General features: G+C 41.5%; 1 protein-coding gene across 2 annotated transcripts in view; it reads left to right on the top strand.

Moving 5' to 3' along the window:
* GABRB3 (gamma-aminobutyric acid type A receptor subunit beta3) overlaps nt 1–25,541 on the top strand; it is a 376,930-nt gene that overhangs the window by 252,801 nt on the left and 98,588 nt on the right. For both annotated transcript variants that reach the window (XM_049905851.1, XM_049905850.1), the window contains exon 4: nt 8,809–9,029. In XM_049905851.1, coding sequence (XP_049761808.1) covers nt 8,809–9,029 — 221 coding nt within the window. The remainder of the gene's footprint in view (nt 1–8,808; nt 9,030–25,541) is intronic.

Here is a 25,541-nt window from a genome sequence, read left to right as displayed (position 1 = left end):
TTCCTAGTATCTCTCTCGTCAAAAAAGAGGAAGACCCTTAAAGAGATGGATTGAAACGGTGGCTGCAACAATGAGCTCAAACATTGTTGATGACACAGGACTGGGCAATGTTTTGTTCTGTTATACATAAGGTTGCTATGAATTGGAGGTGACTCAATACACCTAACAACAACTATGTGTGTATTAAAAGAAAAAAAAGATGCTTTTGAGTCGATTCCATTGAATCCCAATCCTTTGGGTTACAGTGTACACTAGGACTTCTTGGTGTAGCCTAGGCATCTCGGTGATGACTATGGGTTCCCTTACATGGAAAAGAGTCTCAGATGTAGATGAACATGATAGAGCCAAGGCCCTGAGGGTCTTGACAGATGTCTGTGGCACATCCACGCTCCCTCTGGTGACTGGTGCGTGACCTGAGATGGGAAAATGCCAAGCTTCCACCCATGGAACCCCAGTCAGGCCACGCAAGACTCCAAAGATAATTGCTCCACATAAGCCCCCACTGCTTCCTTGGCCAGGACGGGGGTTGGACTGCTGAGTGGTTCCACAGCAGAGGTGGTGGAGGTGCTGGTAACCAAGGGTCTGGGGTAAGGAAATCAGTGGGCTTCACTGAGACAATCCACATTTCAAGCCTGGGTCTGCACCATAACCAGAGCTGAACGTTCTCAGGAAGCCAGGGACGGTGAGGCTCCTGCTAACAAACACACTCAACAAAATGGGCACATCCACAAATGTGTCAAGCTGTTAACTTACAGAAGAGATATGTTATAAAAGCTTGCACTACGGCAAACCTCAACCTTACTCCAAAGTATAGTCTTCTAAGATCTAGGTATATTGAATTATAACCAGAAGGGGCCTTGTGAGCCTGGTCTCCAAACCAGGACTGAAGAATCTGGGGTGGAGTGAGGAGGGTGCAGGACTCCAGCTGCAGCGGAGAATGGATTCTGGGTCTTACGGACACCCTGGCAGCTGTGGTCCCTGGGCGCTCCGATTTCCAGGCTGATGAACTTCTGCCTTCTGCCAACACATTCTAGGTGTGCTGATAGTGCCCATTGTGTCTCAGCCAAGGATCAGGGCGAGGGGACAGCCTGTCTGTCCTATGTGTGTTAGTCTAATTCATCTAACCTGCCCAATGCCAGGCATCCACTGACATACAGGTGGTGGCTGCGCATGAGAATCTGGGCCTCACACATGCAAGGCAAGAATTCTACCACTGAACCACCACTGTCCCTGTCATTGTTGTTACACACAATGTTAACAGGAGGGCCTTCCTGAGCAATAAAAGTAGGGGTGCTCCATTTGCTGCATCCCAACTGCACAAGAGAACGGACCGAGGTTTGGACCTTTCTACTCTGTCCATTCCTTCATCTACCCATCTCTACAATGCACGGAAGTGAGGCACACCTCACTGGTATAATCATGCCACTGTCCTGGAAGGCAGAGCAGAGACAGTCATTATTTAAACACTAGTTTTTCCTTCTTCCGTTACCTATGCTCTCTCTCCTCCCAGTTCCAATCTACCCAGGTCACCTCAGTAAACACCCAAGACTCAAACTGAGAGGTGCCGCTGGCAGCCTGGAGGGGAGCACAGCACAGAGTATGACCCCAGCTATCAGGCTGTGAATCATAGCTGGGTCCCAGGGCAAACTGACATAGCCACCTTTTCTTAGGCACTCTGTATGTGAGCCAGTCGGAAGGGAGCTCTAGGAGGAAGAGTGCTAGACTTCAGGATGCAGTCATGAAGATGCCTGTTCAGAAACCAAAGGAAGAAACAAATGGAACTCTTCTTTCTGAGTAAGAGTCTAAGTTGGTGGCTTATATTCAAGTACAGGAGCCCTGGCGGTGCAGTGGTTAAGAGCTCAGCTGCTAACCAAAAGGCTGCAGTCTGAATCCACCAGCCGCTCCTTGAGAACCCTATGGGGCAGTTCTGCTGTGTCCTACAGGGTTGCTATGAGTCAGAATTGACTCAGTGGCAACGGGTTTGCTTTGGGTTTTATTCAAATACAAAATCCTTCAGTTGCTACCGATAATTTATTCCCATCCCCTCGTTATGCCACCAAAACCTTGCCTGGGTGGTATAAATGCTTAAACTGAAAGGTTGGAGATTTGAATCCACCCAGAGGTACCTTGGAAGAAAGGCCTGGTGATCTACTTCTGAAAATCAGCCACTAAAACCCAACGAAGCACAGTCCTACTCTAACACAAGGTTACCATGAGTCCAAATTGACTCGATGGCAATCTTTTTTTTTTTTAAAACATTAGCCAAAGTTAATGATAAGGGAAGGTGAATGTGGTTCTATCCTTTGAAGACCCATTTCCATGGTGATGCTTTACATCAAGCCTGACTGTCTCTGTTAACTTTCCAGGATCTGTCCAATCTGGGCCCAGTCTACCTGTCCTACCTTATGATTCACCCAAAGGTACTGGCCACTTCCCTTAAAGTTTTTGTCCATCTTCTCTCTTGTCCTTTGAACCCACTAATACAAAATTGATCTTCCTCACACACAGTCACTACACAGAATCCTTCAGCTGCTTTCATTGGCTACTAAACTGGTCACAGCTGTGGAATCCTGCCTTGCCCACTAGTGTGAGAACTGGCCTAGTCTATGTTTCAGCAAAACTGTACTCCTCAGTGATTCCCATTAATGCTTTAAAATCAGTGTCCCCATGAGTTTTTTTATGCTCCCTACCTGATATCTAGCTAATGGAGGTCTTATTTGAAATGTCACCATCTCTGTGAGAAACTTTAATTCATTGTGGTTTATGTGTATGTGTGGGGGGAGGGGAATCACATCGGTAGGTAATACTAGGCACAGAGCTTTGTCCATGGAAGGGCTTGGAAAAATGTTTCTGTTTCTCCTCATGCTTAGGTGCTCCCTCTCTGTCAAACTGAGCCTCTGCAGACCCCCAGACCATGTGAATTTTCTTGTCCCCTTCCCCTCCGATTTGAATGGGCCTCAGAGGAAAAAAAAAATTTTTTTTTTTTTTTCAGAGCTTTAACACCTTGTTACCTGTGACCGTTGTTTTGTATGTGTTGATTTTGTCATCTCTTTATGCTTGGAAGCACCTGAAGGTTGAGTCCACATCTGCTCTTTGTCATTTCATAGTCTCTGTATTCCAGACTATTCATAGCAGTAATAGAAACCCATTTTTTGATTAGCAGAAGCTAAGAACTGCCCAATGAGCAGTGACAAGAATTCTGGATGAGACATCAGAAGACCTGTGTCCAGGATGGGTTCTAAGATGGATTTGCCATTTGCCATCTGCCTCTGTGTCTGTCTCCACTATCTAAAAATGAGGGTGTTTGAGGTCTTCACCTGAAAGCCTGAGAACCTGCAAGTTCTCTGTGTGTGGCACCAGCTAGTTTTTCGTCCCATGGCAGGAGGATTTGTTTCTTCAGCTTATATCCTTCCATGTGGAGTACAGAATGTCCTCTGAAGATTACCAGATTTTCAGACTTCATCCTTACAGACTCTAGTAGTGATTGACAAAAAAAACAAAAGAATGTCTGTTTTTCATGCCCAGCCTTCACTTTGCCTTTTCTCCACTTTATTCTCGTTGTACAAAGTACTTCGAGAAAAAAAAAAAAAAATCAGTAGGACCATCTTCCTAGAGATTTGCTTGTTTTGTTGGGTGGGTAGAGAGAGGAAGAGCCCCTTGGAGAGATCCAAGGCAGCGTCATGTCCCACTCCCCACCCAGCTTTTGCTTAGGCTCCACTTTTAAATAGATGTCCACACATGGATCAGTGACTTGAAATTTGTCTCCAGAAATGAAAGGTGCAGAGAGATCAAAGAAAGAGATGGGCAACTCCAGTGTGGCAGCAAAGGAGCTTTATTAGGGAGACTTACAAACTAGGTTGGGTCATGGGCAACTGCAGGACCAAAGCAGATCTCCACACCTGGCAGTGGGAGGGCAGAGGTTTCATAGTGGTGGTGGACAATAGTGGCTCTATGACAGGAGCTTACATAATGCAAACTGTAGTGAACTAGCAAACCACATGGGAGCACCCATGTTCAGCCTCACAAAGCCTATTTCCCCTTCATTCCACCCCCCAAGGGGCTGGCTGTCACAATCTGTCATGTTTTCTGTCTTGTGCCACTCCCCCTTTTGTGCTATAGCTTGAGACACCCCATTCCCTCCATGAACAGATATAGAAGCGGGATTGGCCAGGTGCTGTATGGTGCCCACACATGTGTAAGAGACAGAGAAAGTTGCTGTGTACCCAGAACAAGGGGAAGCCTTCTTCAATAAGGAGAAGGAACTGGGAAAGAGAAGGTGACCCAATTCCCACCCTCCTAATCAGAGAACGCTCTGGGCACCCTCCTAATCAGAGAATGCTCTGGGCCTAAAGCCTTTGCTTAGGCAGCCTGGATGGGGGGCATAGAGGCAGACCGTTACCCCAACAGTCCACCCCCTACTCCCATCAGGGTGTCAGAAAAAGAAGCAAAGCAATACCAAGTCCTGGTTTGCCCGTCACCCATTTTGGATATTGAACTGCATGTTCGTGACTTAGTGCGTAACTCTGGTGAATGTTATGTTGTGTATCATTTGAGGCAACATTTAGTAAGGGTTACTAGTAGGACTGTCCCAGCAGATTGATCAGGCCTCCTTACAGGAGCGATCTCAACCAGCCATTCCAGTTGTGGCTTAATCTAAGCAACTGAATAGATCAGAGGGTTCCATTTATCCACTCTTATGTTTTTATGTATGTATAACAAATCCTAATTCATTTATGTAAAAACAGCATATTTCTCCCAACATGGCACCATTATATGTACACATTTCAGTACATGTAATACAAAAACTTCCTTTCTCAGCACAATTGAACAAGGTATTACCATTGCCAAAACAGGCTAATTCAGACTTGGTGTAGTCAGTCAATGTACATTGAACTTCCTGGTCATATTCTGTAAGTTCTCAGTGTCTAGAGTAACGTGAAACTCAGTCTCAAAAGTACCGTTCTCAGAGTCAAATCATCCAGTCTCGTGCCATTTACTTCTTTAACACACAAAGAGGGATTTCTTTTTAAAGTTGGAGCACTCTGCACAGGTAGCTTTCATACTTCAAAAGATGTTTTTCGTGAGTAGTGGAGTCAACCGTATTCATTTACCACATGATCTCAGTACACCAGATTACACATTTAGTTAGTTCACAAGGTGTCCTCCTTGTTGACAAACAGCTGGAACAATGTGGGGAGATGACTTGTCATCTCGGTTCAAATGTTGACATAGCCAACAGTTGGTCTGATTGGTAGCTCTAGCAAAAAGCTTTATCACTGGGGTCTGTGGATGAGAGGCCGGTCCACCTTTGTGAGATAATCTGGGAAGAAAAAGAGACATTAACAATTCCCCTTTCCCCTCCCCTATCTTCCGTGGGACTTGAGGTGAGGGTTACCTGAGTATAACTACCCAGGATGTCTGTCCCAGTCTTAAGGCAGTCACTTCTGTGGGAGGCCAGATCTTTTGTCAGGAACAGTTGTCTACAAAAGAAACACATTTTATAGAATAAGCAGTTTGATCAAACATGGTGCAAATGAGAACTGCGCTTGCAGGGAGCTGCTGCATTAAGGCCCCAGACTGCTTGCCCAAGATGTGTAGATCAGGCTGGGGTTGTCTTGTCCCCTCCCATCAGCCATTTAAGTCTGTCCAATGAAGTGCTTAATCACCCCTATTGTTTGGGGGTGTTATAGAGTGTGAAGAGATCGTTCAAGATCTAGTAGAAGCTTCTGTATGTGATAAGAGGCCCCTGATATGATTTACCTGCCAGACTGTCCTGGCCTGTTGACTTGGAAATCTGTCCCTGAGCAGGTTTTAGCCTTGGCCAGGGTCTCATAGGCAGGTCAGCTTTTCTGTGCTGTATGGCGTTTTCTGATGATAGTGGCAGTCCATGAATGTAGACCTAGTCTAGGATGGTGTGCGTATCTCCATGGGTTGTTCTTTCTTAAATCCAGGAGGTGGTGAGTTGCACATCTCTACTCTGGCACAGAGGATGCTCCAGCCTCTGTAGTTGGTTGACAACAGTGGTCTGCTCATTGGTTGTTTCCCCTTTCAGCATAGGGACTTTTCTAGTGACCATCCACACAAGTAACAAAAGCTTATCAGGAGCAGAACTGATTTTTTTTATTGATGTTCAGATGTCTCATCCCCATAGGAGCTTGCTTTATATGTCAGTCTGAGGGTTGTCAGTGTCCAGATGGAAAGGCCAGGCTATTTGTTATAGCCCACTTTACAGTTTCCATTTGCCCCACTAAAAATGGCCCTAACCTCAGCAATTCCCATTAGGACAGGGAGGCAGAAGTTTACAAAGGTGTACACTAATACATCAACATTATGAATACATAGAATAGGGGTTTGTAGGGTCCCTGAAGGGACTCATCCATAGTCAGGCTTGGGTAAGGGTCTCAGTGATGGTGACCTCAGATCCAAAAGTTTTTCTTATTGAACTTTAATTATAACATAAAGCCATTGGTCCTCCCTGATGACAGAGGAACCTACCTAGGCTTAATCCTCAGTCTTAATTATTGCTGAAACCCAGAAGATCTGGGCAAAGTTGGCAGAGCCCTCAGCCATTTGTGGAGTCGCACCTCCACCACACCAAGCTTAAGCAGGAGTTCAGCCCAGTTACCTGGTAACATGGAGGTGAGCCCTCCTGTCTGAGTTTTCTCCTTACTGTTTACCACATCAACAACTATGTTGCTGCTCGATTGTCTTGGCAGGGGAAGTTATCAGAGAATTCCAGAGAGAGTCTCTAAGGTCTCTTCAAGGCTGCTCAACACAAGATATCCTGAAGGGCTTTTTACTTCTTTTTTTTTTTCCCCCTGCTGTTTTAACTCTTGCTTTGTGCTGGGTGTTAGAGGGTATTCTCAGTGACAGAGACCTGCTTAACCCCCACCTATCTCTGATCCCATTGTTGGAGGGTTTTGAGCAATGGCTAGAAGACTGTTTCCCTAGCCCTTGAATCTCCAATCTTTATAAACCTATAGGCCAGCATTTCTAGTTGTTCATTTTGTTTCTTGATGCAGCTGCTCAGTACTTGTCAGTCATGGCTACACATAACTGCCACACATCCCTTTTCAGTTGCAACTCTTCCTGTAAAGCTGTTTTGTGCACTTGAGCAGCTGGCTGGGCTTCGGTGGCCAGCCAATCAGCAAGGAGAAGCAGCCATTCCATGGCCACTACTGCTGTCTTATCTCCTTTTCCACACTTATGAAGACACATGTCTGCCCACAACTGGGCTCTGTCACTTGGCATTTTCTGGGTGTCCCTGTACTCTGGCATGCCCACGACTTTCCCTACAGAAAGATATGGGCCAGACCTCCCTACTGGAAGGTCACTGGTCAGTCAGGAATTTTCCCCACCAAAAGGCATATGGGTCAGACCTCCCCACATGGAACTTGCTGGCCAACTGAGACTTCCCCCACAGAAAAGCATACAGGCCAGATCTCCCCACATAGAGGTCACTGGCTGACCCAGTTTTTCCTTTGCAGATTTCTCACTCCCACTTGGCATTTCCTGGTTCTCCTGTCTGGGTCGCTGATTGATCAGGCATGGGCCAGTGACTTGAAATTTGTCTCCAAAAAACGGAGGGTGCAGAAAGACCAAAGAAAGAGGAGGGCAACTCCAGTGTGTCAGTCAAGGAGCTTTATTAGGGAGACTTACACACAAGGCCAGGTCCTGGGGGTTGCAGAACCAAAGCAGATCTCTGGACACTGTAGTGGGAGGGCAGAGGTTTTATAGTGGTGGTGAACAATAGTCACTCCATGCCAGGGGTTTATATAAGAATTCAAACTGTAGTGACCTAGTGGACCACATGGGAGTGCTCATGTTCAGCTTGACAAAATCTATTTCCCCTTCAGTTCACTGTCCCACGCCAAGGCCAGCTCTTAGAATCTGGCACATTTTCTCTCTTGAGCCTCTACCCCCCTTGTGTCATAGTACAGGAGAACTCATTTCCTCCCCACCAGGAACAGATATAAAAGTGGGGTTGTCCAGGTGCCATATGGCACCCATGCATGTGCAAGAGACAAAGAAAGTTACTGTGTACCCAGAACAGGGGGAAGCCTTCTGCGACAGGGAGAAGGAACTGGGAGAGAAAAGGGAACCCAGTTCCTAGCCTCCTTACCAGAGAATGCACTGGGCCCAAGGCCTTTTTTTAGGCAGTCTGGATGGGAGGCATAGAGGGAGACCATTCCCCAATATCAGACTAATAATGTCACCATCTCTTGGTGACACGATGGCCTAGCCAGTGTGGACATGGCTGTGGCATGCTGGAAGAAAAGAAAATATGAAGGATGGGGCATTAGAAGACCTGCAGCTACTGCTCTCCACTGGATGCATATTTATAACCCCACAGAGGGCAGAATGAGAAGAAAGTGGCTAAAGTTGCAAAGAGAGAGATTGTGAGTAGAGCTCATCTCTCTTGGGTGGTTGATGAACATGTCTACCTGGTAATAGATGAGGGCCAATGTGACCACTCCTGTTCCTGGCCAGCAACCTGATTTTACAGTGACATGTGTTTTGGCCTTTACTCTATATAAAAATATGGTTACCTCTTAAATGCCAATTTATCTAGTCTGGTTCCTACCCAAATAAAACGCTGAATTTATGTACACCCGAGATACACCTATGAAGCCCATTATCTGTATTCACAAGAAAGCCACTTCTGCTTCCTACCCTGCCTACAAAGGGCCCCTGCCTCTCCTAGGAATTCACTGGAGAGCTCAGACTCCAACTTGGATTTGGGAACCCATGAGGGGAACATACCTATAGGTGAGTACAACCTGATGTTTTTCTTTCTTTTTTTCCCAGGACTACACCTTAACCATGTATTTCCAACAATATTGGAGAGACAAGAGGCTTGCCTATTCGGGGATCCCTCTCAACCTCACATTGGACAATCGAGTGGCTGACCAGCTCTGGGTGCCTGACACATACTTTTTAAATGACAAAAAGTCATTTGTGCATGGGGTGACGGTGAAGAACCGCATGATCCGCCTGCACCCCGACGGGACAGTGCTCTACGGGCTCAGGTAGGCCTGCCACCCACAGTGCCACTCCGTGGCCTCGCTGGCTGTGAATTTCTCACAGAAATGATTGAAGTAAGTGAGCTGGTCTGCAGACTAATTAGGAAACATCCATGAGACACTGTGAGCTTTGCAGGAAAAAAAAAATCTCAGAAATATTCTATTTGGAGCATCACTGCCACTATAAATAGTCATTTGAGCCATTGAACACCAGCTTCCTTGGGCTGGTTTTATCTAATTTGGTCTCCATATCTGAGAACACAGACTCCCTCAGGACGGAGTTCCTATGACATAAAAAAAAGAGAAAAAAAAATATTATAATGTTATAAAATATATATATATATTTTTTTTTTATAACATAGCCTATAATTAATACTGCCCTGACACTGCAGAGGCTTTCAGTAATGCTCTCCAAAGCTATTTGAACAGTTGAAAAAAAAATCTGTTGTGTGGACAGAGTGTGGTCTCCATTGAGCCTTGTAGAGGATGGTGTCACTGATATTTATGGGAAAGCCCAAAGGAATGGGAGGCTTCCTGATGAGAACATCTCTCACCCTAGCCTCCTGTTACTTGGGTAGGAAATGAGGCTGCTGTCCTGAGCCCAGAGGAACTCCTGGGCTTTCCTGGTGACCAGGTCCCTCACCTGGACACCCCACCCCTGCTGTGGTTATTTTGAATATCACCCTTGCTAAATGGCACTCTTTCTTAAAGGCCTTCTCCTCTTTTGCATTGATTTTGCAATCATTTTTTGTTTGTTTTATAATTGTATTTAGGGTTTGGAGTGTGTATATGTGTGTGTCTCTTTCTTGATCTCCTGGCCTTCTAGCAATTGGCCACAGTTTTGAGTGGGGCATATAGGAGTATCTTGGGGGAAATATTTTTCTCAACATATTTTGAGTCCATGGCCTTTCAAATAAAATGCCAATAAAAATGCCAATGCCAATAGCTATATGTAAATTCATAACAGCATTGTATACTTAAATCCAAATCGCTAATTTTCAGTACCTCATGATGAGTAAATGATTTAACATCACCTTAAACAGAAAATATTGACAGTATAGAATGACAGCTGGAATTTCAGCAAGACCAGACTTTTTTTAAGTATAAGAGAAAAAAGTGGCATATGTCAACCGAAGTGTGGTGTTACTTTTAAAAGAATATAGTCTGAAGTTTCTCTAGGACAGTTTCAGCATTTTGCTATATCTTGGACTGAAAATGAAAGATGTGGTTGGCAAACTTCTGAAGGTTCTGACAAGTACTTCAATTGTATAAAAGATTATGTAGAAGTCTGTGAGCATGGAGTGAAGAGCCATGTCCTTAATTTATCTGCCTGGGGAGAGAGAAGAAAAAAGAAGCAGCTTCCTCTGTGTGTGTGTGTGCGTGTGTGTGTGTGTGTGTGTGTAACAGGGGAAGATAAAAAAGAAGCACATACCAATAAAAATAAAGAAGCACATACCAATAAAAATAAAGCTAGGACTTTTTGACTTTTTAAACAAAATTACCATTTGGGTTCACTCCATTTTCACATTTTTGTATTCTTTATTTTCTTATGAGAGGCAGAATACATTAGTATGTCTCTGTTAAAAGCAAAGAACTCCAACTCTATTGCATAGAATTATATAATATTGTCTTAGTTATCTAGTGCTGCTATAACAAAATACCACAAGTGGATGGCTTTAACAAAGAGAAATTTATTTTCTCACAGCAAAGTAAGCTAAAAGTCCAAAATCAGGGTGTCAGCTCAGGGGAAGGCTTTCTCTCTCTGTTGGCCTTCTCATCAGTCTTCCCCCAGACTAGGAGCTTCTTGGTGCAGGGACCCCAGGTCCAAAGGACGTGCTGTTCTCCCGTCATTGCTTTCTTGCTGGTATGAGGTCCCCCAACTCTCTGCTTTCTTCCCTCTCCTTTTATCTCTTGAGAGATAAAAGGTGGTGCAGACCACATCCCAGGGAAACTCCCTTTACATTGGATCAGGGAGATAACCTAAGTAAGGGTGGTGTTACAATCCCACCCTAATCCTCTTAACATAAAATTACAATCACAAAATGGAGGACAACCACAGAATACGGGGAACCATCATCACCCAGCCAACTGATACATACATTTTTTGGGTGACGTAATTCAGTCCATTACAAATATGTATGAAACCACTGTAATAAATTTCCAAATGTCCATTTAGACATGTTGGATTTAGCACCATATAGCAGATAAGAGTAAGAAAGACCAAGAGGGAAAAAAAAAAGTATACATATATATAAAAGTATAGCTACATAAAAGGTATCTTTAGTTAATACTCTGCTGATATACTTCTGTATAAAAGTTAAATAATAATCTAATAATAATCCATGGGAAACTTTCAGTAATAATAAGTATCCTTTTGGTAAATAAGCACCTTGGTGTGGACGGTGCCTCTTCAAGAGCCAGGAGGAGAGGTCTGGCGCAGCTGTGCTTTTTAAGTGGGTTAGACTCCACATGGCAGAAAGTTTGTGGAGAGTTGGAGTTGCTGCTGCTACCCTACCCGTAAGGAGCTGCTGATAGACGTCCTCCCCAGTAGAATTACCTTCCTGATGTTGGACTGGCTGTATCCGTGAGACCTGAAGGTTGAATTTTTCTCACTGCTGGATACAGAATTGACATTTCAAGTGAATGTCAACCCTTTCCTGTCAGAAGTCCAGCAGTTGGGAATTGATGGAATTGGCCACCACCATCCATTCAGCAGTAGCCTGCACTATGGGCCAGTCAATGCCCAGCTCCTCTGGGCTGCTTTTTTTGTTTCACATCCAGCGCTTGCAGTCACAGGATCAGTGAAAACTTTTCATTTCTCTTGGAGAAATGAATATCACTGGCCATTGATAAGCAGTCCATCATGTGGGTTCATACATCACCTCAGCCCTATTCTGGGAAGCCATTAATTCATAACACTGATTACTCTGCAGAAGGAGTTGAGGACTACTCACACAGATACTTGAGAGTGATCTTTTTCTCCTGGTGACAAAAGGTTGTTCGAAGTCATGAAGCATTTTTTCTACCCTCTCATAGCCCCTTGAGCTTGAAACTTGTGCTAACACTAACTGCTTCTTTACCAGCTTGAGTACAACTGGGTGAGACAATAAACAGCTTCCTTCACAGGTCTAAGCCACCACATGATGAAAGGGAGTGTTCTGTATAGGGCATGCATACCATCCTAAAATAAAATTCAAGTTCTTTGAAAAAATCCTTTGGAAGAGCTTGGCTGACTACGAGGCTCATGGGCCTTGGTCTCTTTGAGGAGGGTCCCATCACAGCCTTCCAACTGTCGGCAACTCAGTTCTGAAGTTGCTCCCTGTCTGTGAGAAGGTGGAGTCATAACCACTCCCCAGTCTTTCTTCATCAATCTACTGGTCACTTGAGGTTTATACCATGCATACTGTATCTTCAGGCCTTTTCTCTGGTTGATGCCAGCAATTGGTAAGAGGTTCACAAAATACTTTTTTTTTTTCCTCCAAAAACTCCTTGGAGCCTGAGGTTGAGTCATCTTCACCAAAACAATGTAGTCAAAGTTTGCCTGAGAAGTTCATTGCAACTTTTTGGACAATATATTGTAGTTTGTTTAAAATTGTTAGAGTTGTAATTCCCATACTTAAAAGGTTGATTGTAGTATTGAAATGAAGCTAGAAACACATTTGAGAAAATTTTAATTAAATCATCTAATGGTTTTACTACCATCTTATTCCAAAACTGCATTTTTTACGGTGGTTCTGATCAAATACCTTTTGCCCCCAGAAAAGCCATAAAAGCTCACAGAGATGTAAAGGCCCCCATAATTTGAATACAGGTGTGCTTGATTTTTTACTACCTCACATTTACTTGTATGTATTGAGGTTTGAACCCACCAGCCACTCCATGAGGGAAAGATGTGGCAATCTGCTTCCATAAAGATTACAGCCTCGGAAGCCCTGTGGGGCAGTTCTACTTTGTTCTGTAGGGTCCCTATGAGTTGGAATCGACTTGACGGCATTGAGTTTGGGTTTGAAGTAAATAATACATTGATAAATTGTTTTCCGAAAGGGATTATGTCAGTTTTTACTCCCACCAACAATAAAGTACATCTTAGCTTTATGATGGTGACACCTGCTTTGGGTTTTCTCATTACTTCATCTACTGTAAAAACTGATTCATTTACTCCATATGTGCTCTACACCACACCAAGGGACTGAACAAGGCTGAGGAGAATCACTGGTCTGGCTGTAAATTGACATCCATAAATTTCTCTACCATTCCCAAACCTGTCCATTCTTCTTATTTAGGACCCTTTCACACCTTCCCTTCACACTTCCCTCCTTACTCTCAGTAGATGACATTACCTTGTCTGAAAACAGACAAATGTCTTCATATTCCCGTTTCCAAAGAGACCAACCGTTGCTCATTCTATGCCTTGACCTTGTTTTAGGAGACAGCTTCCCCACAGCAACCTCCTTCTAGTTGAAGATTTGGTAATTGCAGTTCTCACCCCTCTCTCTCTACCATTGTCCTTCTCCCTCATCATGCTTCCAGGATGCACACCTTCCTTCTGCTGAAGCAGTATAAGAATGTCCCCATCTTAGAACCTTTGCACTTGCTCCTTCCTGGATGTACAGTATTCTGTTTCTAGATATTCCTGGTTTGGGCATCATAATGTAACTGTGTAATTGAGGACAGCTCTTCTCTGATCATCTATCCACTTTCTACTACGTTACCTTGTTTTATTGTTATCACAGCACTTATCCAGATCTGACCTTGTCAGTTTACTGCATTTCTCATTTATTAACATTTTACTTCCATCTGTGATGTTGGGGTATCCACTGGGAGAATAGCAACTCTTTGAGAAAAGGGCTGTTTCTGTCTCGTTCGTTGTTCTGTTTCCAACATCTAGAGTACTGCCTGATGAAGAAAAAAAAAAGTATTGTAGGAGGATTAAATTTGAATTCCAATTATTTTTTCTGTAGTATTAGTACTTTCATATTTACGTTGAGATTTTTTATTCCATCATGGTTTATTTCAGTGTAGGATGTGAGATATCCAATTTTTTGTCCTCAAACGATTAGCTATTTGTCCCAAAATTTAATGGGTTTATTCTTTTACATGAACATTAGAATTATTTATTTTCTCAGATACCTAAAAATATCAGCTTGAAACTACGATTGGATACTAATTAAAACTTACTTCAGGAAGAAAAGATGTCATACCATATTCAGTCTTTCTTACCTGACATATTGTGGCTGCATTCATTCTTATTTTTGTTTATGACTTTTAGTAAAGTTTTGTCATTTTCTCATAGACAGCCACTTGATAAGGCCATTTCTTTCTTTTTTTTTAGTTTTTTTGGAAATAATATTTTATTGTGTTTTTGGTGAACGTTTACATGGCAATTTAGGTTCTCATTCAATAATTTCTACACAGGTTGTTCAGTGATATTGGTTACATTCTTCACAATGCATGAACATTCTCATTATTTCCATTCTAGTTGTTCAGTTTCCATTCATGTAGTTTCCCTGCCCCATTACATTCTTATCTTTGCTATAAAGTAGTTGTTGACTGTTTGGTCTGAACTGATATAGTTTTTTTTGTTGTTTTTTTTTTAATTTCATTGTGATTTAGGTGAAAGGTTACAGCACAAATTAGTTTTTCATTAAAAAATTTACACCCAAATTGTTTCGTAACATTGGTTTCAATTGCTATAATGTGTCAGCACTCTCTCCCTTTCCCTTTCCACTCCAGGTTCCCCATGTCCATTCTTCCAGTTTTCCTGTCCCTTCCTGTCCCTCCTTCTCTTTTTACTCTTGGTGAAGTCTTTTATGAGCATAAGTGTTCAATTTTTAGGAGCTCCCGGTTACCTGGTTTATCTTTTGATGTTTCTGCATTGTTAATTATAGTTTGTATTGTATTTATGCCATGTATTAAGGGCCCTAGCATTGTCCCTACTTTTTCTTCCATGATCTTTATCATTTTAAGTTTTATATTTAGGCCTTTGATCTATTTTGAGTTAGTTTTTGTGTATGGTGTGAGATATGGGTCTTGTTTCATTTTTTTACAGATGGACATCCAGTTTTGTCAGCACCATTTGGTAGAAAGACCTTCTTTTCCCCATTTAATGGACTTTGGCACTTAGTCAAATATCAGCTGACCATAGGTCACCCTCAGCAAGCAAGGTTGTGTCATCTGCATAATGCAGGTTGTTAATGTCTTCCTCCAATCCTGATGCCTCATTGTTCCTCTTCATATAGTCTAGATTCTCATATTATTTGCTCAGCACACAGATTGAATAGGTATGGTGAAAGGATACAACCTTGACGCACACCTTTCCTGACTTTAAACCACTCAGTATCCCCTTGCTGTGTCTGAGCACCTACCTCTTGATCTATGTACAGGTTCCTCATGAGTACAATTAAGTGCTCTGGAATTCCCATTCTTTGTAATGTTATCCATAATTTGTTATGATCCACACAGTCGAGTGCCTTTGCTTGGTCAGTAAAACACAGGTAAACACCCTTCTGGTATTCTCTGCTTTCAGCCAGGATCCTTCTGACATCAGCAATGATATCCCTGGTTCCACGTCCTCTTCTGAATCTGGCCTGAATTTCTGGAAGTTACCTGTTGATATACTTCTCCAGCTGCTTTTAAATGATCTTCAGCAAAATTTTGCTTTTGCGTGATGGTAATTATATTGTTTGATAATTTCTGAATTCAGTTGGATCCCCTTTCTTGGGAATAGGCATAAATATGGATCTCTTCCAGTCAGTTGGCCAGGTAGCTGTCTTTCATATTTCTTGATATAGACAAGTGAGCACTTTCAGTGCTGCATCCATTTGTTGATATATCTCAGTTGTTATTCCGTCAATTCCTGGAGCCTTGTTTTTCGTCAGTGCCTTCAGCACAGGTTGGACTTCTTCCTTCAGTATAATTGGTTCCTGATCATATGCTACCTCTTGAAATGGTTGAGTGTCAACTAATTCTTTTTGGTATAATGACTGTGTATTCCTTCCATTCTCTTTTGATGCTTTCTTCTTCATTTAATATTTTCCCCATAGAATCCTTCACTATTCCAACTCGAGTCTTGAATTTTTTTTTTCAGTTCTTTCAGCTTGAGAAATGCTGAGCGTGTTCTTCCCTTTTGGTTTTCTGTCTCCAGCTCTTTGCACATGTCATTATAATAGTTTACTTTGTCTTTTTGAGCCACCCTTTGAAATCTTTTTTTCAGTTCTTTTACTTCATCATTCTTCCTTTTGCTTTAGCTACTCGACGTCGAGAGCAAGTTTTAGAGTCTCCTCTGACATCCACCTTGGTCTTTTCTTTCTTTCCTGTCTTTTCAATGACCTTTTGGTTTCTTCATGTGTGATACCCTTGATGTCATTCCACAACTCCTCTGGTCTTTGGTCATTAGTATTCAACATGTCAAATCTATTCTTGAGATGGTTTCTAAATTCAGGTGAGATATACTCAAGGTTGTTGTCTTAGTCATCTAGTGCTGCTGTAACAGAAATACCACAGGTAGATGGCTTTAACAAAGAGAAGTTTATTCTCTCACAGTCTAGTAGGCTAGAAGTCTGAATTCAGGTGCCAGCTCCAGGAGAAGTCTTTCTCTTTCTGTCGGCTCTGAAGGAAGGTCCTTGTCTTCAGTCTTCCCTTGGTCTGGAAGCATCTCAGCATAGGAACCTCAGGACCAAAGCACATGCTCTGCTCCTGGTGCTGCTTTCTTGGTGGTATAATGTCCCCCAACTCTCTGCTTGCTTCCCTTTCCTTTTATCTCAAGAGATAAAAGGTGGTGTAGGCCACACCCCAGGGAATCTCCCTTTATTTTGGATCAGGTTGGTGACTTGAGTAAGGGTGGTGTTACAACCCGACCCTAATCCTCTTAATATAATATTACAATCACAAACTGGAGGACAACCACACAATACTGGGAATCATGGCCTAACCAAGGTGATACACACATTTTTGCAGGGACATAATTCAATCCATGACAGTCGTATTTTGGCTCTCGTGGACTTGCGCTGATTTTCTTCAGTTTCATCTTGAACTTGCATATGAGCAATTGATAGTCTGTTTCACAGTCGGCCCCTGGCCTTGTCCTGACTGATGATAATGAGTTTTTTCATAATCTCTTTCTACAGATGTAGTTGATTTGATTCTGGTGCATTCCACCTGACAAGGTCCAAGTGTATAGTCACGGTTTATGTTGGTGAAAGAAGGTATTTGCAATGAAGAAGTCGTTGGTCTTGCAAAATTCTACCATTCACTCTCTGGCATTGTTTCTATCACCAAGGCCATATTTCCCAACTACCGATCCTTCTTTGTTTCCAACTTTTGCATTCTAATCTCCAGTAATTATCAATGCATCCTGATTGCATGTTCGGTCAATTTCAGACTGCAGAAGCTGATAAAAATCTTCAATTTCTTCATCTTTGGCCTTAGTGGTTGGTGCGTAAATTTGAATAGTAGTCATATTAACTGGTTCTCCTTGTAGGTGTATGGATATTATCCATACACCTGAATGTATTTGAGAGTATCCTTTCCTTTTCTATACTCTGAAATTGTATAAGTTGTACTGGTGTGAACTCTTTTTCCAATGTTTAATAGAATTTTATACTGAAGCCGTCCAGGCCAGGGCTTTTTTGTTGTTGTTTTGTTTTGTTTTTTCTTTTTTCCTTTTGATAAGGAAAGATAATGAATCTCTTCAATCTCTTCTCTTGCCCTGGTCTTCTCAGAATTTCTATCTCAGCTGTCATTAGTTTAGATAGGTAGTGTGTTTCTAGAAATTCATCCATTTCCTCTAGGTTCCGAAATTTTTTGAAGTACAATTTTTTATAGCATTTTGTTATGATCCTTTTTATTTCAGTTGAGTCTTTTGTAATGTCCCCCATCTCATTTCTTGTTTGGGTTATTTGCTTCCTCTCCTGTTTTTTTTTTTTTTTTTGCTTCGTCTCCTGTTTTTATTTTGTTAGTTTAGTCAATGGTTTGTTGATTTGGTTGATCTTTTCAAAGAACTAACTTTTGGTCTCGATGATTGTTTTTCTGTTCTTTATTTCATTTATTTCTGTACTAGTCTTTATTATTTCCTTTCTTCTGATTCCTGCAGGCTTCTTTTGCTGTTCTCTTCCTATTTGTTTGAGTGTAGGGCTAACATTTTTAATTTGGTCTGTTCTTTTTTGATGTCCATTTATTGCTGTAAATTGACTTCTGAGTACAGCCCTTACTGTGTCCCAAAGGTTTTGATATGATGTGTTTTCATTCTCATTTGATTCCACGAAGTTTTTGATCCTCTTTGATTTCTTCTATTACACAGTTGATTTTAAGCAAGGTGTTATTCAGTTTCCATGTATTTGATTTTTTTTCCCTTCCTCTTCCTCTTACTGATTTCTACTTCTATGGCAATGTGATAAGAGAGAACGTTTTGTTTTAATTCAGTGTTTTGGATTTTATTGAGGGTTGCTTTGTGGCTTAAATTGTGTCCTATTGTGGAGAATGTTTCGTGTGCCTTGGAAAAGAATGTACATTTTGCTGTTGTTGAGTGGAGTTTTCTATACATGTGAGTGAGGAGGTCAAGTTGTTTGATTCTGGCCTTTAGATCTTCTGTATCTTTGTTGAATTTCTTTCTAGATTTTCTGTTCTTTACCAAGACTGGTGTGTTGAAACCTCCTACTATTATTGTGGAACTCTCAATTTCTCTTCTGAGTGCGGTTTGAGTTTGCTTTATGTATTTTGGAGTCTAGAAACCCTGGTGGCATTGTGGTTAAGAGCTACAATGGCTAACCAAAAGGTTGGCAGTTCAAATCCACCAGGGGCTCCTTAGAAACCCTATGGGGCAGCTCTACTCTCTCCTTAGGGTGGCTGTGAGTTGGAATTGACTTGATGGGAATGACTTTGGTTTGGTTTTTGGTATTTTAGGGTCCTGTCATTGGGTACGTAGATTTTTATTAAGGTTATGTCTTCTTGGTAGGTTGTGCCTTTAATCAATATATAATGTCGTTTCTTGTCTTTTATGGTTAATTTTGCCTTACAGTCTATTTTATCTGAGATTATTATTGCCACTCCTCTTTTTTGGTTATTGTTTGCTTAATACATATTTTTCTATCCTTTTATTTTTAATGTATTTATTTCTTTGTGCCTAAGTTCTGTCTCTTGTAGACAGCATATCGATGCATTGTTTTTGTTTTAATCCATTCTGCTACTCTCTGTCTCTTTACAGGTGCATTCACATTAAGTGTTCTTATCAACAGTTATACTAGTTTATTACTGACATATTGTTTTGATTTTTTTGTTTTGTTTTTTGTGGTGCTGGTGTGTTCTTTGTCTTGCTCTCCTGTGTTGAGTTCCTTTTTTTGGATGGTTTTTCTTTTTTTTTCTATTGTTATTATAGTTTTTTTTTATTATAGATTTTGTGTTTACTGAGTCTTCATGTTTTTCTTCATTTTTATTTTGATGAGTAGGTTAATAACTTTCTTTGTGGTTACCGTGAAATTTACCCTTATCTTCCTATGTTTGAAGCAGTCTTTTATTACTTGATATCACTTTGACTTCCTCCCCATTTGAGAGTTCTATCCCTACACCATTTATTCCCTCTTTTATTGTTTTGGCATTTTCATTTACAGATTGAACCTCTCTGGTTCCCTATTATAATTTTTTTTTAGTTTTGTTTTATCCTTGAGAGTTCATTACCTATTCTGGTATCTGCTGATGCTGTCCTGTGTCCTGGACTCAGGTTGTTGCCTGATGCTGTTTGTTCTCTATCAGAAGGACTCCCTTTAATACATCTTGTAAGTTTGGTTTTGTTTTTACAAATACCCTTAATTTTTGTTTATCTAAAAATGTCCTAATTTCACCACTGCATTTGAGAAACTTTTGCAGGATATATTATTCTAGTTTGGCAGTTTTTTCCTTTCATGGTTTTATATATGTCATCCCATTGCCTTCTTGCCTGCATAGTTTTTGCATACTAATCAGAGTTTAGTTTTCCCTTTGTGAGTTTTCATTTTTCATGAGAAACAAAGGATTCTTTCTTTGTCTTTGGTTTTGGTGAGTGTCATTATGATATGTCTTGGTGACTTTCTTTTGGTGTCTGTCCTATATGGGGTTTGTTGAGCTTCTTGGATGTTCAGCTTTTCATCTTTTATGATATTATTGAAGTTTTCTGCCACCAAATCTTCAACCATCTTTTCTCTGGTTTTTATTTTCTCCCAGTTCTGGAATTCCAATCTTGTGCAAATTTTTGCTCTTGATTGTGTCCCACATAATTCTTAGATCATCTTCATTTTTATTCATTGTATTCTCTGATTTTTCCTCAAAGTGGTGTCCATGGGCAGGTGGGTTCAGGACAGACCCTAGGAGGCAGCAGGCCAGTGGCTTTCTAACTGCAGGGGTGCAGTGTTGGCCCATGGAAAAGAGGGGCAGATGATATATGAGGCTAGGCAGGAGAGAGATAGAAACAAGTAAGAATGAGAAAAAAAAGTGATGATACTGTGGACGTTTGCAAGTAGGTACATGGCAGACTCAGGAGTTTGTGGGAAGGGCAGGTAGTGGCTTACAGGGCTAGGTGGGAGGGAAAATGAAAAGAAAGAAAGAAAATGGTGGTGTGGCGGGATCTGATAGGTGGTGGCTTAGCAGACCTTGGGCAGCAGTGTGTCATTGGCTCTCTAGCCATGGCAGAGCAGCCAGGACCAGTGGGAAGGGGAGGAAGTGGCATGGGGGGTAGGTGGGAGGGAGGAGTAAAAGGAAGAAAGTGGAAAAAAAAAAAGAAATAAAAAAATGGCTGTGCAGTGGGGACTGGCAAGTGCAGCTAGGGCAGACCCAGGGGCCACTGAGAAGGGAGGGATCTGATGTACTGGGGTAGGTAGGAAAGAGAAAGGAAAAAATGGCAGTATGATCGGGTTTGGCAGATGGGCTGTGACAGACCAGTGCACCAGTGGTTCTCCAGCAATGAGGGTGTTATGGGGGCCAGTGGGAAGAAGTAGGAGGTGACATACAGGGCCAGGTAGGAGAGAGAAAGAAATGGAAGAAAGAATAAAATAAAATAAAAATCTGGCAGCACGGTGGGCACCAGTGAGTAGTGGCAGGGCAGACCCAGAGGCCAGTGGAAAGGGAGGGGAGGTGACATATGGGGCTAGGTGGGAGAGAGAAAGAAAAATGAGAAAGTGAAAAAAAAAAAATGGTGGTGCTGCAGGAGCCAGTGGTAGGGGCATGGTGGACTTGTGGCAGCAGCCTGGTGGCTTCCTACCTGTGGGGTCAGCAGTAAGGTGGGGATGTGGTATAAGGGGCTAGGTAAGAGTGAGAAAGAAAAAGAAGAAAGGAAAAAATAAATCTCTATGGTGGGAGGGTTGGTGGCGGGCCCAGGGAGGATTGGGGAGTTCATATTGTGGACTTCAGCCATAGGGGCTTCTAGGATGGAGAGGTTCTTGCTTCTACTCATCAGAAAGGTGAGGGGTTGGAAAGTGGTTTTCTCTGGTTACTGGGTGCTGTCTTCTGTTGGGAGCTTTGTGATGTTGCCTTCCTGTACTTGCTGGCTATGCTTCAGGATGGTAATGCTGTGCCATGTTAATTGATAGGGGACCTCCACTTCATATCTGTCCTCGATCTGTTTTCCATCAGTTTCTTCTTCCATCAGGTGTTTGATCTAGCTCTTCATCCCTTCCTTTGATGTGTGGGGTTCCAGGATTAACATTTGTATCTGTTTTACTTATTTTTTCAGGTCTTTGCTGCAGAGGAACGGCATGTTTGGCCTGTCTAGGATGCCATGTTGGCTTCTCCTCTGCTATTTCTATTTTTAAAAATGTGTTACTATTAGGAATGGGATCATTTAACTGACTTCCTGGTGCATGGGAAGGATATTGATTTATGCATTTATAGTTATGTTTATCTATGTATTTATACAATATCCTATTCATCCAGGCTAATCTCTCATTATTCTAGCAGTTTACTTGATCCTCTTGAGGAATTCCGTCATATTATCATATTGCTTATAGTGAGGATTCTTTATCTTCACTTTCAATAGTTTTTACTATTATTTCTGCCTCCTGCTTTATTGCATTGGCTTCAACTTCCAGAACATTGATAAACAATACAGATAACAGTGTAAAGTATCACCTCAGTCTTCATTATAATAGGGGTGCTTCTTGTGCCCTATTATGAAAAATAATTTACACTTTTAGTAGTTTAAGGAAATTATTATTCTTTCACTTCCATAAACGAATATATGTACATGTATTTTGGCTGTCAATTAGTTTCTGGGAACTGTGTCATGGATTAAGATACAGATAATATCACCAACGCATGGAACTTATAAACCAATATTTAACAAATTATTATGAATGAGATGACTGACCCTAGATTATTTTCTTTTTACATATTAGAAGTAATATGATTTTATAAATTCTCACCTATTTATATGATTACTTTATATATTGAACTGTAACTTGATATACTGATTTCCTACCTTGAGCTATCCTTGAATTCCTGGGATAAATTCTATTTTATTGTGGTGACTAAGACTTAAAAAATTGTTGAATTTGCCTTGCCTATGATTAATTTTTTGGAAACCCTGGTGGCATAGTGGTTAAGTGCTACAGCTGCTAATCAAAGGGTTGGCAGTTCGAATCCACAAGGTGCTCCTTGGAAACTCTATGGGGCAGTTCTACTCTGTCCTATCGGGTTGCTATAAGTTGGAATCAACTCGATGGCACTGGGTTTTTTTTTTTTTTATGATTAATTTAGAGTTCCTTAGTGATGCAAATGGCTGCTGTGCTCAGCTGCTAACGGAAAGGTTGGAGATCTGAGTGCACCCATAGGTGCCTCCAAAGAAAGACCTGGCAATCTTCTGAAAACTCAGCCACTGAAATCCCTATAGAGCATAGTTTTACTCTGACACACATGGAGTCACCAACAGTTGGAATCAATTCAGCACTAACTGGGGGGCCACTGGGTGGTGCAAACAGTGAACTTGCTCAACTGCTATCCAAAAAATTGATGGTTTGAGTCCACCCAGAGGCAACTTGGAAGAAAGCTCTGGAGATCTACTTCCAAAATATCAGCCATTGAAAACGCTGTGGAACACAATTCTATTCTGACACATTTGGGGTCACCATGAGTCAGAGTGCACTCAATGGCAACTGTTTGTATTTTATAATTATAATTTTAAAAATCTTTAGCAACCAGTTTATTTGTAATAAACATGAATTATAATCTAGTCATTATGTGACTTTGTGTTCAGTGATATATGAAATTTCTCTGCCACAGATGAAAATTTGGGCAAATCCCACAGGTTTTCTGCCAGTGTTTTAGGAATAGTTCTTTTCCATCTTTATGTTAGGCAGCCATTCTCAGTTCAGTGTTTAATACTAAATTCAGATCTAGAGTTAAATATTTTCCCTTCCCGCAGCCCAACCCTGTTTCAGGCTGGAATCCTGCAGTGGGCATGGGAAGGGTAGTTAGCTTCTCAGCCTCTGACTTCTACTTCTCCTGCTGCCCAGCTTGATAGTCTGTATATGACTTACCCAATTTTGTAGTTTTTTCTGTTATTTTAAGGGGTGAGGAGGAAGGAAAACTGGTAAAAAAAAAAAAAATCTTACTTGAACTGGCACCATTTCAGTGTATCTTGGTGGAGTGTGGAGCAAGGGAGTAGGGTGCTTTTTTATTCCATTGTGTCCCTTGAGACTCTCCTTAGTCCTAGGAATCCATCTTTAATTGTTATCTTCCATCCTCCTCCTCTCAGGCAGACCTACTGGAGCAGACCGGAGATGACTCCACCTGTCTATTTTCCCATGCAGCTCATGTCTGATTCACAGGAAATATACCTGCATCATTGGGCTGGCTCCCAGTCAGCCTCCTCTCTTCTGCACATGGAAGCTGCATTCCTTTTCTCAGATGTGAGGCAGGCATCAGACCTCCTAGTGTTTCAATGAGAAGGTGCCAACCTCCCTGGGAAGGGTCAGAGAGACTGACTTCTCTTAACATCCATGTCTTAGCTGAAGTTTCAAAGAACCGCAGACTGATTCACTGAACTGCCCTAGGTAAATTTTCCCATAGGGAAGAGGCTGGGACCTTGTCATAAATTTGTATCTGATGTATACAATACAAGGAGCTTTGCCAAAGCAGTGGTAGATTCTGTTAAAAAAAAAAAAAAAAAAAAAGATTATATGTGTGTGTGTATCATCACAAAATGATTCAATTTGAATTCTATTTCTGTGTTCTGTAATAGATTATTTTTTTATGGAAACTCTTCCTAAAAGCCACCACTCATCTGTCAGTGTATCGTACTGTGGTGGCTTGAATGTTGCTGTAATGCTGGAACCTATGCCACCAGCATTTCAAACACTAGCAGGGTCACACATGGTGGACAGGTTTCAGCAGAGCATCCAGGCTAAGACAGACTAGGAAGAAGGACCTGGAGATCTACTTCTAAAAAAAATTGGCCAGTGAAAACCTTAAGAATAGCATTGGAACTTTATCTGGTATAGTGCCAGAAGATGAGCACCCCCAGGTTTGAAGCCACTCAAAATATGAATGGGGAAGAGCTGCCCCCTCAAAGTTGAGTCAATCTTAATGATATGGATGGAATAAAGCTTTCGTGACCTTCATTTGGTGATGTGGCACTACTCAAAATGAGAAGAAACAGCTGCAAACATTCATTAATAATCAGAATGTAGGATGTACCACATATGAATCAAGGAAAATTGAAGTTGTCAAAAATGGAATGGACTGCTTGAAGATAAATATCCTGAAAATGGACTAGTATTGGCCATTTTGAATTAGACAATCATATATTCTACTATGCCAGGAATAACAAATTGAAGAGGAATGGCAGAGCATTCGTCGTCAAAAGGAACATTTCAAGATCTATCCTGAAGTACGATGCTGTCAGTGATAGGATAATATCAGTATGATTAAAAGGAAGACCAGTTATTATGCACCAACTACTGATGCCAAGATGAAGAAATTGAAGATTTTTACCAACGTCTGCAGTCTGAAATTGATTAAACATCCAAGAGTCGTTGATAATTACTGGTGATTAAAATGTGAAAGTTGGAAACAAAATAGAAGGCTCAGTAGTTGGAAAGTATGGCCCTGCTGATGGAAATGATGCTGGAGATCAAACGACAGATTTTTGCAAGGCCAAAGACCTATTCATTGGAAATACCTTTTTCAACAACATAAATGGTGAATATACATGTGGACCTTGCCAAAAGGAATACACAGGAATCAAATTGATTACATCAGTGGAAAGAGATGATGGGAAAGCTCAATATCATTAGTCAGAACAAGGCCAGGGGCTGACTCTGAAACAGACCATCAATTGCTCACATGCAAGCTCAAGTTGAAGCTGAAGAAAATTAAAACAAGTCCTCAAGAGCCAAAGTATTACCTTGAGTACATCCTACCTGAGTTTAGAGACCAGCTCAAGAATAGATTTGATGCATTGAACACTAATGATCAAAGACCAGATGAGTTGTGGGATGACATCAGGGGCATTATACATTAAGAAAGCAAAATATCATTTAAAAGACAGGAAAGAAA

The sequence above is a fragment of the Elephas maximus genome, chromosome 13 (assembly GCF_024166365.1).
Source record: "Elephas maximus indicus isolate mEleMax1 chromosome 13, mEleMax1 primary haplotype, whole genome shotgun sequence".
Taxonomy (NCBI): domain Eukaryota; kingdom Metazoa; phylum Chordata; class Mammalia; order Proboscidea; family Elephantidae; genus Elephas; species Elephas maximus.
This window is presented reverse-complemented; position numbering and strand designations above follow the sequence as displayed.